The sequence below is a fragment of the Asterias amurensis genome, chromosome 11 (genome assembly GCF_032118995.1).
Source record: "Asterias amurensis chromosome 11, ASM3211899v1".
In the NCBI taxonomy this organism is placed as follows: Eukaryota; Metazoa; Echinodermata; class Asteroidea; order Forcipulatida; family Asteriidae; genus Asterias; species Asterias amurensis.
This window is the reverse complement of record NC_092658.1, coordinates 18,305,138-18,322,104: the sequence shown is the minus strand read 5'-3', so window position 1 is coordinate 18,322,104 and position 16,967 is coordinate 18,305,138. Positions and strand designations below refer to the sequence as shown.

The 16,967-nt window shown below is 42.3% G+C and overlaps 2 protein-coding genes across 3 annotated transcripts; both read left to right on the top strand.

Moving 5' to 3' along the window:
• Positions 1 to 402: 402 nt before the first annotated feature.
• On the top strand, positions 403 to 1,524 carry LOC139944208 (octopamine receptor beta-2R-like). Its single transcript, XM_071941177.1, has one exon. The coding sequence runs from the start codon at positions 403 to 405 to the stop codon at positions 1,522 to 1,524; it is 1,122 nt and encodes a 373-aa protein (XP_071797278.1).
• Positions 1,525 to 7,537: 6,013 nt separating this feature from the next.
• Positions 7,538 to 15,865, top strand: LOC139944246 (alpha-2,8-sialyltransferase 8B-like). Of its 2 annotated transcripts, none has more exons than XM_071941220.1 (4): positions 7,538 to 7,702; positions 11,580 to 11,902; positions 12,700 to 13,299; positions 13,957 to 15,865. In XM_071941220.1, exons 1-4 carry the CDS (start codon positions 7,670 to 7,672, stop codon positions 14,216 to 14,218), a joined length of 1,218 nt encoding a protein of 405 aa, XP_071797321.1. In that variant the 5' UTR covers positions 7,538 to 7,669; the 3' UTR covers positions 14,219 to 15,865. The 2 variants fall into 2 exon arrangements, with proteins under 2 accessions (XP_071797321.1, XP_071797322.1); XM_071941221.1 differs by lacking the exon at positions 7,538 to 7,702 and adding an exon at positions 9,308 to 9,429 and having other exon boundaries at positions 13,957 to 15,856.
• Positions 15,866 to 16,967: the final 1,102 nt, after the last annotated feature.

Sequence of the window (16,967 nt, the reverse complement as noted above, 5' to 3'; positions counted from 1 at the left end):
TCTGCAGACAAATTAACCCATTAAACCAAACAGGCTCGTACTGTGTCAATCATACCTCAATTCGCTCACAAATAAGTGTATGTACACAATATGAGCGAAATGTATAATTTAATACGGGAAAGGCTAATATTGACGGTTTTTTCGGCTGCGGACAACTCTTGATTGCATTTTGAATAATTCACTAAAGTTGATGACGTGTGTGCTCGTAGCAACACATTGGCTTCATAGATCACTTCCAGTGCAATGTCATCACTATAATTCTTAAGGTGTAAACAAAATGTACGCTTTCACTCTTGATTTCTTCAAACTGTAAAGGAAGAACAATCTCTAATGCTCTTTGCCGCTGCTAGCTTCTTCCGTTTCTGGAACGTCATTTTGAACAAGAGAGTACACAAACCAACCATGGAATTTACATCTCATAGTTCTGAGGAGAATTCCTCGGATGCATCTGCCCAAGAACTCCGTAGTGTCGTTGGGATAGCTGTTCCAGCAATCGCATTAATCTGTATCATTATACTTTCGGTATTGGGTAACTTGGCTGTTATCATAGCGGTATTGAGGACCCCTTGCTTACGGGAAAAACCTTCGAGTACATTCCTCATCAGTTTGAGCTTTGCGGACTTGATGAATGCTATTTTGGTGATGCCAAGTTCCCTGGCCGCTCTTCTAGCAGACGGTTGGCGGTTTGGTATGACTTTGTGCTACATCCAGTGCGGCCTTACCTACTGCTTCATCATCGTGTCGATGGTAACTCTAGCGTGTATAAGCATTGACGGGTATTTCGCAGTGAAACGCCCGTTGCGCTATCACAGCATCGTCACCCCACGAGTTACCAGGGTGGCCGTGGCATATACCTGGCTGAAAGGTCTGGCTTTCGCCGCGGTCCCGGCCATCAACACCTGGATTGTCTATGACTATTGGGAAGTGGCGTGTGCTATTGAGTGGGATAACGACATCTATTGGAAAGCCACTCGAGCCTACGTCCTCGTAGCGTTTATATTGTGCTTTCTGAGCTCAATATGCATTATGATATTCTGCTACGTACACATCGGCTGCGCTGCGAGGACCAACTCGACCTGGCCCCTCCAGCAGCACTCACGACGTACACATCGGCAGATCTCCAAGAATTTGAAAGTGGTGCAAAGCTTAGCAATTGTGGTCACCATCTTCTTTGTTTGTACGGCACCGTTTTGCTTCACAAAGGTCCTCAAGATGTTCCTCACCAGCAGTTACGTGCCTTCGTATCTCAATCTCATCGCATCGTGGTTCTCTTATATCTCGTGCGCAACCAACCCTTTCATCTACGGCATATTCCGTAAGGATTTTCGCCGCGCGTTCGTGAAGTTGTTCTGCCGCCAAACAAACGCCCCGGTGACGCACGACCGGCGGAGAGGGAATCTGACCGGGACGGGGCGACCCGATGGTGGAGGGAGGCGAGGTGTCGGTGAAATAAATTCTGTAAGAGTTTCATCCGTGTCAGGGCAGAACAACGAGGACTTATTTCGAACAAGCTCAATGTTTTAAGCCCATGCAGCCAGCGGTGTGTTGGACCTTTCGCTTTTTTCATTTTGACCATGGGGTTCAAAATGGGATACGAATTAAAATTTCACCCAGCGTCTTCAACATGCTAATGAAAATGAAAGAGAAAATATTAGCAAATGCGGACGCTAAACCATTAAAGAGCATCCTGATGGTAATAAGTAATTGAATCACACGCGTGCTTTTCTGAGTAAACCATACACGCGGGTTTTTTGACGCCATCAACTTTAACCCTTAAGCCGGCCTCGGGTCAACCTACCATTTGCTTGCGCCCGCACGAAACTGTAAACTGTCGGCAACGCGCAGACAAAAATAGGCTCAGGTCACACGAACTGAAAAATCGTGCGTCTGCGATTGGTCCCCGATCGTCGGGATCACGTCGTATCCGTACAAGTTTAAATTGTACTCTTGCGAATGTTATATTTTTCGAGCGCTGTTTCAGATTGTCTTAAAATCATCGCAGTTACGCCCAGGTCGTAAATAATCGCCGACCGAAAAGTTCCCGACGGTCTTAGCTCAGGCTCAGTGTGATCCTGGAATGTCAATCGGGACTGTTTTTTGTTGACGCAGGGTCGACCTGAGACCGGCTTTAGAAGTTCTGAAATACAAATGTTAATGTTGCTATTATAATCCTTCATTGAACACATATTTTTTTTATGTGAATGTTGGCGTTCAATATCAGCTTCTATCCTGTGGTAAGGAGATTCTTTCTACTCCCAGTGATTATGTCCCCTATACGGCAAACTGTGTACAAACTACTTCCGATAGCGCCCTCTTTTGAAACATCCTCCTTCAGTCAACGTTATTAGCGACCTTTCGATTTTCGGGACGGTAGCACACAGGACGGTAACAAATTCTCAGCGTGTTTTTCCCCAGGGAAGATGAGGCTACAATAACAACGTGTGCCTTTATGGAGGAAAACTATAATGGCCTTTATCGTCCCGAAATCGAAAGACAGAGGACGCTGCATGTGTACACATAGATCTCGCATGGAGATGTAATACAAGTACACGTGTAAGAATGTACTCTAGACATGCTTGGTTGGTTGCCGCCATGTGAGAAAGAAGGTACATGAACAACACGTCCGTTAATGCTTAGTGGCCTCATCTTTCCTGTGGAAAAATACGCTATAAGGGATTACTGATTGTATAATAGTAGAGATCAGTGTAAGGGAGCAGGAAAGTCGACCGACGCATGCGCCAAAACTGAAGTAGTCTCCGTCAAGTGGAGATTTGGAACGCTATTTTGGTGAAACAACGTCCGGTCTGTACGTCAACGGAGTGATGTTGTTTGTACACGTTGTATTGTGAGGGAGCCTTGTGATAGACTTGATTCAAGCCCCTGTTCTCGTGCAAATAGAGATGCTAAAAATCATATCCGACTTCAAAATGTAGCTTTTGTGGTTCCGAGAATTGCCATGCACAGGGGACTAGGTTGGGGGATGCCAACATTGCAAAAGTTGTCTGATGTTTAGGCGATGGGAGTGGAAATAAAAGGACCATTACGGGACTGGGACTTGAATCAATTCTACATCACCATGCGGTCCTAACGGGAGCACTCGAGCGTGAGCATACAGACTACTGTGTTATGTTCTCTCCCGTCCTGTGTGCTACGTCCCGAAAATCGAAAGCTCGCTATTTCTCATACAGGGGACAGAATCTCTGGCGGACAGTTTTCCCTGAGACACCGGTAAACTGTTTGTGAATGTGTGATGTACGTTTAGTACCTTATTTAAGCCACGTACGCTACCTTCACACAAACTCGGGCTCCAAGTTCACAGATTACCAAAAGCCCATAGGAAACGCTTTGAGCAAATGTTTCTTTGAGAATGTGTTGGTATCAACCGTATATTTTGAAGGGAAACTCTGATAAAAGCGCAGTGAAAGTTAGCCTTTTGTCAAGGCTTTGTGGAGTGAACAGCGGAGCGACTGGAACGGGAGACCACTCGAGAGCGTGGTCTCCCGTTGCAGTCGCTTGGGATCGCGGCCCTCAAAAGCCACAAAGGCCTTGACAAAAGGCTAAGTGAAAGTAACCTGACAGACTCGAGAAACAAAAAGTTGAACCGGTCCCGCTGGCTAGAGAAAAAATAAGGCAACCCAGTATTTACATATACACCAAACAGAAACACGTTGCCGGATGCACTTGCTTGCAATCGAAATTTATTAATCTTGACGCCTACAGGCAAAATTATAAGAAACACTCTATATTATAAGTGATTGTTTACATTTTATAGCAAGCAAGAGCGATATTAAAAATTAATATAATAATATTCATCATTTTGTTTGTAAACTTTACAATGGCGTGTTCATCACCGGGATCAATAAACATAGGTGTCAATTTCAAACAATCGATCTCGACTAAAGATTGAACTAAATTCAATATGATTAACATCCAATAACAAGGGCAATGGTTGTTCTCGATTGTGTGATGCCAATTGATTTTATACTGTAACGTTGGGGGATAAACAAATATTTACTTTCGTTGCGAGGGTGACAATAGTTTCAACAGTTTCTGCCTTAAAAACGATATTTGTTTCAAACCTGCGGGGTCTTTAATATCGTAGCATCCTAAAAAGCATCCTGCCTCAAAAACTACGTTACTTCAGAGAGAGGCGTTTCTTATTAAATGCTTGATGCTATTGAAAATTTCGCTGGTTGTAAAACAGTATTAAGCATTTACGGCTAATATATTCTGTTTAATTGCAAAGCTACCTCTCCCCAGTACCTTTAAAATAAACACACGCGAATTTTACTCACAAATTTATATAAAAAGCAAACTATATAATTAATGGTATACTTTTAATATTGGTAGTATGCAGTCAGCAACGACTTAATTCTCTTTTAGGTTTTCTTTGTCAAATTTGGCAAATGAGAAGCCAATTTAACCACCAAACCATTCTATTTCGCGCAAAAATGAATGCTGCTTAAATCGGCCACGCAATTTGTTTTGAACCTGTGCAAAAGTAATGTTGCCTCATTCAATTTAACAAAATAAACATCCAACTTGACATTTTAACAAAACAGCATTAAAATTCGCAGGAGCTTTTCAAATCCAACCAGCTTTGCTAAATTGAATTTAATATGCTAAATTGAACACATTGCTAAAAGGAATTCAATGACATATAACGAAATTGAATGCATGAATTCTGAATTTGCTTCACGGGAACAACTGGTCTAGCAAAACCACTTGAATTTGATCGCATGGAAATTAAATTGGCTGTACTTTGGCGAAAATGACCGAGAAAACCTATATTAATTTTTAATCTATTAGCAATTAACATCCCATGATGGACAAAAGTTATTGAACCTTATATATAGTTTCTGCTTAACAATATTTGTTGCGCTTAGCAAGTTTTTTGTGCTTACAGGCTGTATAAAATTTGGCAATTGTCACTCGAAGCAATTTTAGGCAAGGCAAAAGCCAATATAAAAGGAATCCTCATTTTTATAAATTTGCCAAGTTGCCGGTAAAAGTTGCCTGGTTTACTGACAATGCCCTCCATCTTTAATGTTTTTCGCTTCAATAATAATAAAGTTACAAACTAATTAATATGAAATAATAATGTAAACAAAAAACCGTCGAGATGACATATATTATCTTTAGTTGATATTAATTTGCTTCGGGAATATACAATAATTATTTTACTATTATCATTGCGGTACCGGCTGATAAAATATAGGATTAGAACTGCCTCTATAGCTACCGGGAAATCTCGGTGGTCTGTTTGGTAAGGCATCTGCAAAGATTGTGTGTTCGAATCCCAACCGATTAATATGCCTGTGTTTTGTTTTCGCAGGACTCAGGAAAATACTGAATAAAGCCCGGTTCATACTTCCTGCGAATGCGAATGCGAAGCGAATGTTGACGTCACAAAAATCGCAACGAATATTCGCAGCAGTTCAGCTCTGGGCAACTCACTTGCGAATATCGCTGCGAAAGGATAGTTGTGACGTCAAATTCACGTCAAATTCGCTTCGCATTCGCATTCGCAGGAAGTATGAACCGGGCTTAATACAGTACTTTACACACATCTGTGTAACAAGGTAAAACCAATACGAGGTATATTTAGAAGAAACTACCCAGACAGTTTAAAAGGCGACACGCACAGAGGGACCACTGACACCGACATCAATTGAAGTTTCGTCCTCGCTGTCGTCGTCCGACGATTCAACGATCCGAGTACGGGCAGAGGCTTCAACCGAAACTGGCAAGTTCTTGCGCACATCTCTTTCAGATTTTTCCCCAATTGCGACGTCGTAAGGATTGACGTCACCCATCGCCGGTTGAGACATGTAGAACTTTTTGACGATGGAGTAGTATGTCTTGCCTGTTTTCGCCCTGAAGTACCAACGGTAGGGCCAAGTGAGTCCGAGGACGGTTGCGAGGACGAAAAAGCGCAGTTTCATCCACCACGGAGCCGTGTTCTCGCCTACGAAAGCCGCCACTCGCTTCTCGAATCCAGGCACGCCATTATCCACCCCGACGTCCATATACGTGTCTATGTGCTCGTTTCTTTTCCTGAACTCTCCCAATTGGGTATAGTAAACCGTACTTGTCTCAATATCACCGGGTGAAATGCATTTGTCCAGACGTATTCTCGTGACGCCGAACTTACTGATTCCCTCCATCTTCTCAGCGGATTCGTCCGACCAGAAGTTGAAAACGAAGGTCTTGAAGTCCCGATGGGTTACAACTTTCTCTTGGTATGTTTCAATGCGGGACTGAGAGTTGCCTTGCGCGTCCGTGTAGTACACTGTCCTCGTCCGTGTCTCGAAGTGGTAGCACGTGGCAATCCAGGAAATTATGGGTTGAGCCTGACGCATCTGAGAGACAAGCCTACCGACTGTGCCGGCTTCTCCCAATTTGCTCAGGTATACTTTTTCCCTGGCGCGGATCGACTCAAGAAGCATTAACAGATATGCACAAGGCATCCAGATGATACCGAAAATGGCCAACACTATCATACTTGAACTATAAGTGCCGCATGATGTCGAAAAACAAACTGCCACCCAAGGAAGATAAAACCACAATGAGCAGAAGGAACTAATGGACAGGATCCTGGCAAGGCTGACATTTCTTACACGACGTCCTGATCTCTTTCGTTTCTGCTTGGCTTGCGCGTTGCCGTCTTCTGGTTGAGAGGAACCGGTGACTAAGTCCCCAACAGCGTGCTTGTCTTGGTCTTGGCCTTGGTCTTGGTCTTGGGAAGGCTCTGGGATAGATACAGTTACCATCTCAAGTGTTTCTCTTTCTGGTTCATCGGGTTCTTCTTTGCATTTCAGGACTCCGTAAACGACAAAGGGTAAAATCAGAGTCACGGTCAAGACAAGCACAAGTGTGAATATCCACAGACCTGATGGCTCCGCCGACTCATCAGAATCATCTCTGTTGCGGTCTCTCCAGCTCAACCAACCGTTCCAGCTCGACCAACCGTTCCAACTGTTCCAACTGTTCCAACTGTTCCACCTGTTCCAACTGTTCCAACTGTTCCAACTGTTCCAACTGTTCCAACTGTTCCAACTGTTCCAACTGTTCCAACTGTTCCAACTGTTCCAACTTGACCAACTCGGCTGAGTGGTTGCGATCATCGGTGGTGTGGTGGTCTTCGAGCACGAGCCGTCAGATATCCACTCGCCGGTGTCCAAGGGTGAGATTACACCTGCTGTCGGGCCACGACACACGGCGAAATAATAGCTTGGAGAGTAACCCTCCTGGCAGAACCAGGTTGCTAGTGCCCCGTCGATCCTACTAGTGTCCCATAAGATTGCGTTAGTTGTGACATCTTGGAGGCTTGGGCACACTTGGTGTTGTATTTTTTCACAGAACTGACCGGTGAAGTATGTAGCGCACTCGCACATTATTTCCGCATCACCGTTCTTCTGATGACAGGTTCCGTTATTTGTGCAGGGGTTGTGTTCCGCACAAGTCAGATTTGTTAGTGTTCCACGGCAGTCCAGCGAAATCTCATAGCTCGGTTGGAATCGATTGCTTGTGTAGACGTACCATGTTCCTGTTATGAATTCCGGCCGAAGGACTCTGGTGGTTACGTACACAAAGACGGCATCGGAGTTGTAATCCGGCCCAACAACCCACCCGGAGAAAGACTCGGAATAGTAGAGGTACGCCGTAGATGCTCCGGGGCCTCCACGCAAGTACACCGGACGTGAGTACCGATAAACACCAGCTAACCGCTCGTAGTAATAATTGAGTTGATTGAAGTGAACGAACTGTCCATCGTCCAGGTCCTGAATGATGACTTTGTTGAATGCAAATATCCCAGAACTGCATGGTCTAAACTGTACGTCGTCTGGTATGCACCGAGGACCCAATGCGTTCGAACTGACGTAAAAGTTACCCTCTCTGACGTAATCATAGTAAAACCACCTGTCGATCACGTTGTGAAACGGTGTCGAACCACGAGAAAGCCAATTGGTGTCTGAGAATGACCTCGTGGTTGCACCGAGCCCTGCCGACTCCCCTTCCCTGGCACCGATCAGCATCTGCCTCTTGGCACGGTCAAAGTGGAAAAACAGATTATGCTGCTCGTGTTTGAACACGGGGAAATCTGACCATGTGAACGTCTGGAGAGTGTAAGCACCGCCTAGCTGAACGAACCCAACGTACTTTGGATCGGCATCGACGAAGATTCTCTTGCACAAACCGGTAGGGATGTTGCCGTCACCGCTCACTAGTTGCCCCTCATTAAAAATCACGAATAACAAAAACAGCGACCATACAAGTCCTGAACGTGCTTCGCCCATCTTTGTTGAACGTTGTGTTACCATTTAAAAGTGTTGGTTTATTTATACGAGAGATCTGTATTCGTTGAGCAGTCGATCTAGAATGATGACATTTCCTCGGGGCACTTTCTCATTTATGCAGAAACGCCACAGTAAGGTGACGTCATACAAACTACATCCGCGTATGGTGAAACTTTCCATTTTGCGTGTTGAGAACTGCTAAAGCATCCTCTTCCGCCTAATATTGAAACTTGGTTTAATAGGCATTATCATAAAATAATACTGAAATATGATTGTTTCGACAGTTAAAAGCACTAGACACTATTGGAACTTACTCACAAATAATTGTTAGCATAAAAACTTACTTGGTATTACGAGCAATGGAAAGCTATATTGATAAGTATAAAACATTTTGAGAAACGTTTTTGCGAAAGAGTTAATTTCTCACTCAAATAATGAAAGACTATTAAAGCCTTTTATCTTGCATCTAAAAGCACACACATTGTGCAACAAGGGTGTTTTTCTGTAATTATTCTCTTGCAAATTCGATGACCATTAATTGAGCTGTATTTCTGGACAGGTAATAAAAAGTTAGGATATAAAGATTCCCAAAATGGCGCTGCCAAGATTATTGCGATGATGACGTTTGGTGAACCAGCTCATTATTCGTTCTTTTCTAAAATTTATATAAAACAATCCACTCGAAGACCCATTGTACATTAATACTTCAAGCATAAAACTCCCTTTAAAAACTCCAAACGATCGGAGCAAATGTTAAAGGCAAGTATTACAAGTAACTGGCATTTTGAACTGCGCGCCTTTCTTTCAAAACGCACCTTGTCTCAACCGTTTAAATTCCTGCGGTAATGCTTTCGTCCTTCCAGCGAATGGCTCTAATAACACAACATTACTAAATTATTCACTGAACGTACACAATCTTCTGAAACGATATCGTGTTAATCATTTACTTACGGGACTGCCATGTTGGTTCAACATCTTTGGACTTTGACCAAAACAAACAAACAAACAAGCAAACATGGCGACGAAAAGGTAGTACCCGTGTGTGGATTGAAATGGTACGTTTTAACGAGGTGTCACGTCTAAATCTAGATCACGAATGATGCAGAATATTAATTTGTGATAGAAAAAGGTATGTGTTATTCATTTACTATTTTATTTTTTGGGAACTATGAATTTTTGTTTTTGAAAATGGCTTCATAAGACGATCGTCTGGGCCCAATTTCGAGGGAATGCTTCCCCCGGAGTTATGCGTTTACGGTCCGTAAAGGTTCGCGTGCTTTACATGCAGGGACCGTGGTTTCATATGGATGCTTACGGTTGGTTTTGTGCTTATCTGTGCGATGTCCATTCATAGAGGTGGTCCATTTCATAGCGATGCTCATCCGTATTTAGGCATTTACGACGAAAAGGATGTTAGGCTTCACGTGCTTACTCTACGAAAATGAATAACGTCACAATGCAAATCCATGGTGAACTAGCAAGATGGCTGTTGTGAAAAACGTTTACACCTTAGCAAATTTCTCTGCGACAATAAGCACGAAAACCTGCTTACTGTTAAGCAGCATTATGAAATTGGTCCATGGGGGCTCCTTTTAATGATTCCGCAGTAAGCAGAGCCTTGGACAATGAGCCAAGATGTGTCCTTGAAACATACTTGTGAAACCGGCTGTTTACAGTATTGATTTAAGGAAGTATATCCGTGATACAACCGCACTGGTTTCAATAAAACAAAAAACACTGCGAATTCTTAGAACACATTAGATTCGTTTTTTCCCCCAAACGGCACTCTTAACTTTCGTTTTGCATAATATTTAGTCATGAGCACAAATTCATTAAATAATATGCATTTATCGCAACTATGGCTTGGCTGGCCTTTGTTAGAGTGACAGTCTCTCCAACCTGTAAAGACATATATGGAATGGTGAATTTAAAGAACACAAACTAGTCTAAGATCAAAGATTTATACAAAACTTACACGGTCTAATGATGCTAGTAGAAAACATCCCTCGAAATAATTTTTGTCTGAAACATCATATTTCAGTCTCCTGACGATGACTAGATCAAGCTAGTCGAAACGTTGAGACCAATTTAAGAACTAACTCAGCAGTAGTACAGTTAATCACAATCCTGTTAGTTAAAGTAGTAGTTCCAGCCTATTTTCTATAACATCCGCCCGAGTATTTAGGTACAAATCAGGACAGTTCTTTTCAGAGCTGAGAAGTCTCCCGAACACCCGAACATCTACTCCGCGGTAGTAGAATAAAGCAAGACAGTAGTAGAATAAAGCAAGACAGCTGTTCTCTAAGAACAAACTCTACATAGGAAGTAGATACTCACATGATGTTATTGATACCTCACCATGCAGTGCCTCAAATCCTATACAGTAATAATTATTTGACGAGATAACCAATTTCCCGTTTGCAGTTTATCGCTCAGTGGGCGTTTAATTCATTTTTTTTTGTAAAATATAAATCGATGTCATGCAAATTGTGTAATACTTTTTTTCAGCGAGTCTGACTGAAGAATAGGCAGACGCACTGATCTAACGTAGCTCTAGCCGCAGTCATCGTTTCGGAAAAGGCATAATATTCTGGTGTAAAATACAATACAATACAATACAATACAATGGGTTTTTATATAGCGCCATTTCATTTAGACCACAAATAGGGACTTGGTCTTGAAGCTGCTTATTTTTTTCCCTTCAAGTCGTCACTATCAACCTCAATGCTCAAAGAGCTTACAGATTGTAAAGGCCATCACAAAAAAGTATTAATCTGATGCCTCCTCCTTGAAACTTTGGTATAATTCAAAACAAGCCATCACAGAATGAACAAAGTACCAAGATAAGTCAGAAGTGTACTTTTTATACATTTTTTCTTCTTTCGAGTTTCGTTGCCTGGGGTGGATTTCACAAAGAGTTAGGACCAGTTACTCGTCCTAACTTAGGAGTACCCATGCAATTTGTATATCTCCTAGGGCTAGTCCTAAGTTAGGACTAGTCCTAACTCTTTGTGAAATTGACCACAGGTCACAAGACGACATTACTCGTGAGTGCTCTCATACTCGGTATCTTCCGAAACAAGGACAAAACGAAAAAAGGAAAATGAAATGACTCCATAGGGAAGTTTTAAAGACCGGGTGCTCCATAAGAATATGTGTGTACAAAGTCAATGGGAAAATCTTGAGTACAGGGACAATGAAAAGAACAAAAGATGACAGGGATGCATGTTTAAGAATGTGTGCATTTTTGACGTGTTGTTGTTGTGTTCGTGAGTGCAGGTCTTCATAATTCACAAGGAGCAGAGTCCAACCCTTCCCGATACTGCATCCATCATGCGATCCCGAACAACGAGACTGTGGACAGTAGCAGCCTTAGTTAGCCTGGTGGCCATCATAACGTTGACCAATACACACTTTCTAGGCCGTCGCTATGCTCCAACCAAGAGCACTCTCATCATCCACAGAAATGGACGTCCAGGGAAAGGGTTGGCCCGTGTTAAAGTAACGCCACAGATCATCGAGGTCCTCCCTCGGAAGGATGATGATCCGCCCACTCAAAAGGTGGTCCCAGTCTCGCTACACTGCAAGCAAGTGTGTATGACGTAAGTACTTTGTACAACAGGCATTTACAACAATAATAGGCCCTTCTCGAATCCACGGCTAACGCTTTGGATTCAGCTTCAGGCTCCGTACTGTCGTCTGTACGGAGCCCTGGGCACAATTACGCAAAGCACGTGCAATTATAAAAACAACCGCGGGGCCAAGCTGGAGCCGAAGTCGTGGGTTCGAAAACGATCACAGGCAACTTTAAAGGCTTCTGCTGTCACGAAAGGTTAAGCTTGCGTCGATCGTTTAGGACGAGGCTCAATTATACAAACCGACTTTTTGTTACAGAACGAATGGTGTATATAAAAACTTCTCGCTTTGGCCTACAAAACTAATTAATATCTGACGAACAACATGGGTCTTTACAGGTCTACTTTTATGTGTCATCTGAAAAGATGGTCAATCTAGGTAATGTCAGTAGCAGAATGGTCAGGTTGTAAAGAGACAAAATCACAACCATGTACAATGGAAGTTGTTGTCAATATTCTACAACCTTTATTTCCTTAAGTTACCTTAACATTTGAAACACAAGTTATTAGATTGTCATGTTCTTGATTATAGAACGGTTCCGCGGGCCTGAGACAGGGAGGCAGCGAAGGCGATTGTCTCCATGCCCCTCCCCCTCCCGGGTGTTGTCCTGGTGTCCTTCAGTAGAAATTTCCTCATTACCAAGGAGAAAATGCCTCGGTGCCCTTACCTTTTCTAAAACTAAGCATACAGGCCTGGTTCCACATGGATCATACACTGAAAGGTAGTTAAAATTTAATAGAGACGCTTTACATTTTATTTACAGTGGTTTGGGGGGAGATTGCTACTCCCTGGACAAAGCCGTTCTAGTCTACCGCGCCAAGGTTCCCACCAACTACATGAAGTTCCGCCAGACCGCATACCCCATCATCTACGTCCCGGAGCCCCCAGACGAGATCCTCCCGCCCTTCCGGGACATTGACCGGTGCATCATGGACGAACACTACCCGGACATGTACCTCATTCCACGGCAAGCTTCGTGTGCCATCGTGGGCAACGGGGGTATACTCTCCTGGAGTGGATGTGGTCCGGATATTGATGAGCATGACTTCATCATGCGGGCCAACCTTGCCCCAGTGGACGGCTACCAATCAGACGTCGGCAGACGGACTCAGATCACGGCATTCAACTTAGAGATGCTAAACAGGATGTACTCCTCGATTGTCCAGAGCGGACCAACAAACTTGGACAACAGGATTCTCCTGGAGCGCATCAAGATGCTGAAGAATTCCATTTTGTGGTATCCCAAATCTCTCGGTAAACTGTACCAGAGGGAGACCATTCGCAAACTGACTGAGAAACTGATTGATCATCAGTACATGGATGTTCATATGGCTTATAATTGGAAGTCCATCAGCATAGAGAAGTAAGACGGTCAATAATTGTACTTTTAGTTTTTAATGAAATTTTAACTTTGCGTGCACATCACTGTTCAACAAGCAGTTCCATTCTCACGTGCGTTTGAACTTCCGGGACCCACTTGGTTCCAACCATAATATGGAACTGTAAATTTATGCAATTCTGTTTTTCCAAATACTTTAGTTTCACGTAGTTTACGGCTCCCCCCCCCCCCCCAGAATCGTTTCTTCAGATTCAATTGTTTTCGTGGAGGGAAATGCTCTCACCAACTAAATAATTGTGTGGTCAAATTTAGAGTCTTTCACCAAAGTGCGACAACCTAAAATTTAAGTAACAAAAACGATGCTTGACCATTTTCTGCAATGCATGTGAGCAGGATATCAGTCACAGATCGTTGAAGAATGGTATTATCGTTGGTAACCATAATCATTTTTAAATTAGCATAACTTTGATGTACTTAGCTATTTTTTGTGCACAAAGCCCCTCATGAAATTGGGCACATTAGTTTCTTATAAACAAGTATCATCATGTCGACCGCAGGGTAGATCCCTGGCGGCGTCTCTTATCCTCCCTATTAACTCTCCTCAATGCAATGGGTTTTTCTTTTTTGTTTTAAGCGACCAATATGTATTACCCTCCATCTAATTTTTCACCACTCTCACAGAGAATTTGGCATTGGAGGCTTCGCCACACTCGGCCTGGACATGTTTGCAGTGGCTAGAACATTCTGCACTAACATAACCCTGTACGGGTTCTACCCGTTCAACGAAGGCCCGAACGGTGTCCGAGTGCCTCATCACTACTACGAAGACATGGACTTCGAGTACCAGACTGCCAGACATGATTTTATCTTTGAGTATAACAAGCTGAAATCTCTGGAGGCGAAGGGGGAGATTAAGATGCAAACCAAGGCGTGCATACCTTGAGAAGGAGCACGGAAAAGACAATTGATGAAGGAAAGAAGGAAAAAGTAGTTAATGTTGAACACATGTGTTTGTCCAAATGGTTTCAGCAATGGAGAGCTGTTGATAGTATAAAACATTGTGAGAAAAGGCTCCCTCTGAAGTAACGTAGTTGATATTTGAATTGAATTCGAGACCTCAGCTGAGGTCTCGACTTCAAGGTATCTGAAATCACACAACCATGTGCCACATTATTCTCTCACAATTTCGACGAATAATTGAGTTCAAAATTTCACGGGTTTGTTATTTTACGCTTATATAATATGTTGAGATACACCACGTGCGAAGACTGGTCTTTGGCAATACCAAAGGTGTCCAGTGTCTTTAAAGGGACAGTGGTATACACCAATTTAACATGCAAGGGCTTATTCGTTCGCACTTTACTCAATGTTAAAAATATTATATTTTCGTCGATAATGCTTTGACCCACACCACCCACCCTGCCCACCCACCCAAATCTCGACGTTTAAAAAATGAATGGCTTCATAATCTTGTACCGAAAGTTCTGACTCAAAGAGAACCACGTATGCCTGTATAGATCAAATATCTCCAACATCAGTAGTTTTCAACTGTTGGCTGGCTTAAAAACAACCTACTTTTACTTTTCATGAATGAAATTGGCCAGCCGGGTACCCTTTTTCATTTGTTAATATTATCCTAGCCCAAAGGTGCTGGTCTTCCCAAACTGGAGTTTTCGTCCCACATCAACAAACTAAGTTTCGATTTTCAGTTATTTCTCTTGACACACGCACCCAAAATTTCGAGGGGGGTGGGGAAGAAAAAAGAAGAAGACATTTCTGGATGACCCCTTGTGTGTTTGTTTTCTACGTTAGAGCATTAGAGTGACATACAAAGTGGAAGTGGCTCACGTGATCGAAACGGGGGTGTTGTTGACATCACTTTTCACTGAAATTAAACATTTTCCGCTTATAAGGTTTCTTGTTTCGTGGTGTACGTGCATGACCTGAAAGTCTTACAACAACTAAATCTTGTTCAAAGTGAAAACAGGAAATAGGACCTAGTATTGAATTTCGCTTTGTTTGTATGACTTCATCCTTAGGACCTTGTCACACGAAACTTTTTACAGGCAACTTAGAAGTAACCAACTGACGATCATGCTTTAATAAAAAATAAGAAATAATATTTAACATTTTTAGTGCGCCATGTCTGTTAATGATGACACTCCTGGCGCATAAGAACACTGCTAATTACACAGACAACCCAAGTTCGAAAGCTTAGGTTCCCTACACACAAAATGAATGGTAAAAAAATCAAGTGGATAAAAAGGAAACTATAACATTGTGTGTTAATGTTGTTGTCACCAATCAAACACATATTTGTTGGTTAACTTTGCCCTAAATCTATCTGGCTGTCACTGCGTTTATTTTGCTACCACCCGTCCCCAACTGTCTTTTCTTTGTAAACCTAGTAACTGACTAAAAATTACACGACGAAGACTAGTATTCTAAACAAGCAGTTAGTATTTTCTTATCTACTAAATCTTTCTAAGAAAAGATGTAAACAAAGTTTAGGTACTATCCCATTGCCCAAAGGTCCATAGTTTTATAAATATTATTATTAGCAATAAACCATTTTGTAGACTGAAATAGAAAAACGACCCTTTGATTTTCATGTGTTTTGTTACTTTTTATTTCTCCCCCAAATAACATCGGAGCTTCACTGCATGCCTAACACACGACATAGATGGATTGTAATTTACCACATTGGTCGCCATCTTTGATGACGGTGCACGCGTGAAGAGCAATGCACTTTTATTTTGTGTTACATCAAAGATGGCGGTAATATTACAACAATTTAAAACAGGCAAGATACAGACATTCAAGTCTTACCATTGTATGAACTGTATTGATTTCAGAAATTAACCTCTTCATTTGGTAGGGGTTCCCTTGACACTGTACTCAATGGCAAGCCTAACGAGTAACGAGCTGCCGGAAGATAAAACCCATGTTACACAACAAGCCGTTAATCTAACTCTCCCTTGTGCACCTAAATTTTAAGATAGCTATATACCAAAACACCAATCATTATTTGGCATGTTTGGTTTCTTGAACCGTTCGATTGTTTTAGTCCTAAATGTCGATGTTTTACAAACAAAACTTACATGTGAACATTTCATTTCAAAGTTTGGTTGCGTTTTTGAGACAACAGCGAACATCCGGAGCAATATGTCCACGTAGGAAAACATAATCCGAGAAGCGTTTCCGACAGCTAACGCTTCGCATATATTCAAAATTTGGGGCAAACAAACTGGTATCCTTTTTACCACAATCCTCCGAAGTGATACTCTACATCATTTTATATACTTGCGTCAATACTCTTCTTTTTTTTACAATGCAAATTCAATCTGTTTACAATGGTGCCCTCACAAGCCCCGACCTTCACATTCACTTCCTATAAAAATGCCAGTGAAGCAACACTAGCAGACTCTGCTCACTCTCCATTTTCAAACCCAGAAAACAAATAACGGAAAGCTGTTTGCTTAGCCAATTTACATGTTATATCCTGGGCCCAATTTCATAAAGCTGAATATGCTTAAAATCTTTCTGCTAAGGAGAAACTTTATTAAATAAATAGTAAATTTGCGGGTTCAACCATGTGTAAATCTCTTTTGAGTGAGTGTTGGCTCTAAGACCAAACCAAACCGGCTCTTTTCAGAGCCAACACTCACTTACAAGATATTTACACATGGTTG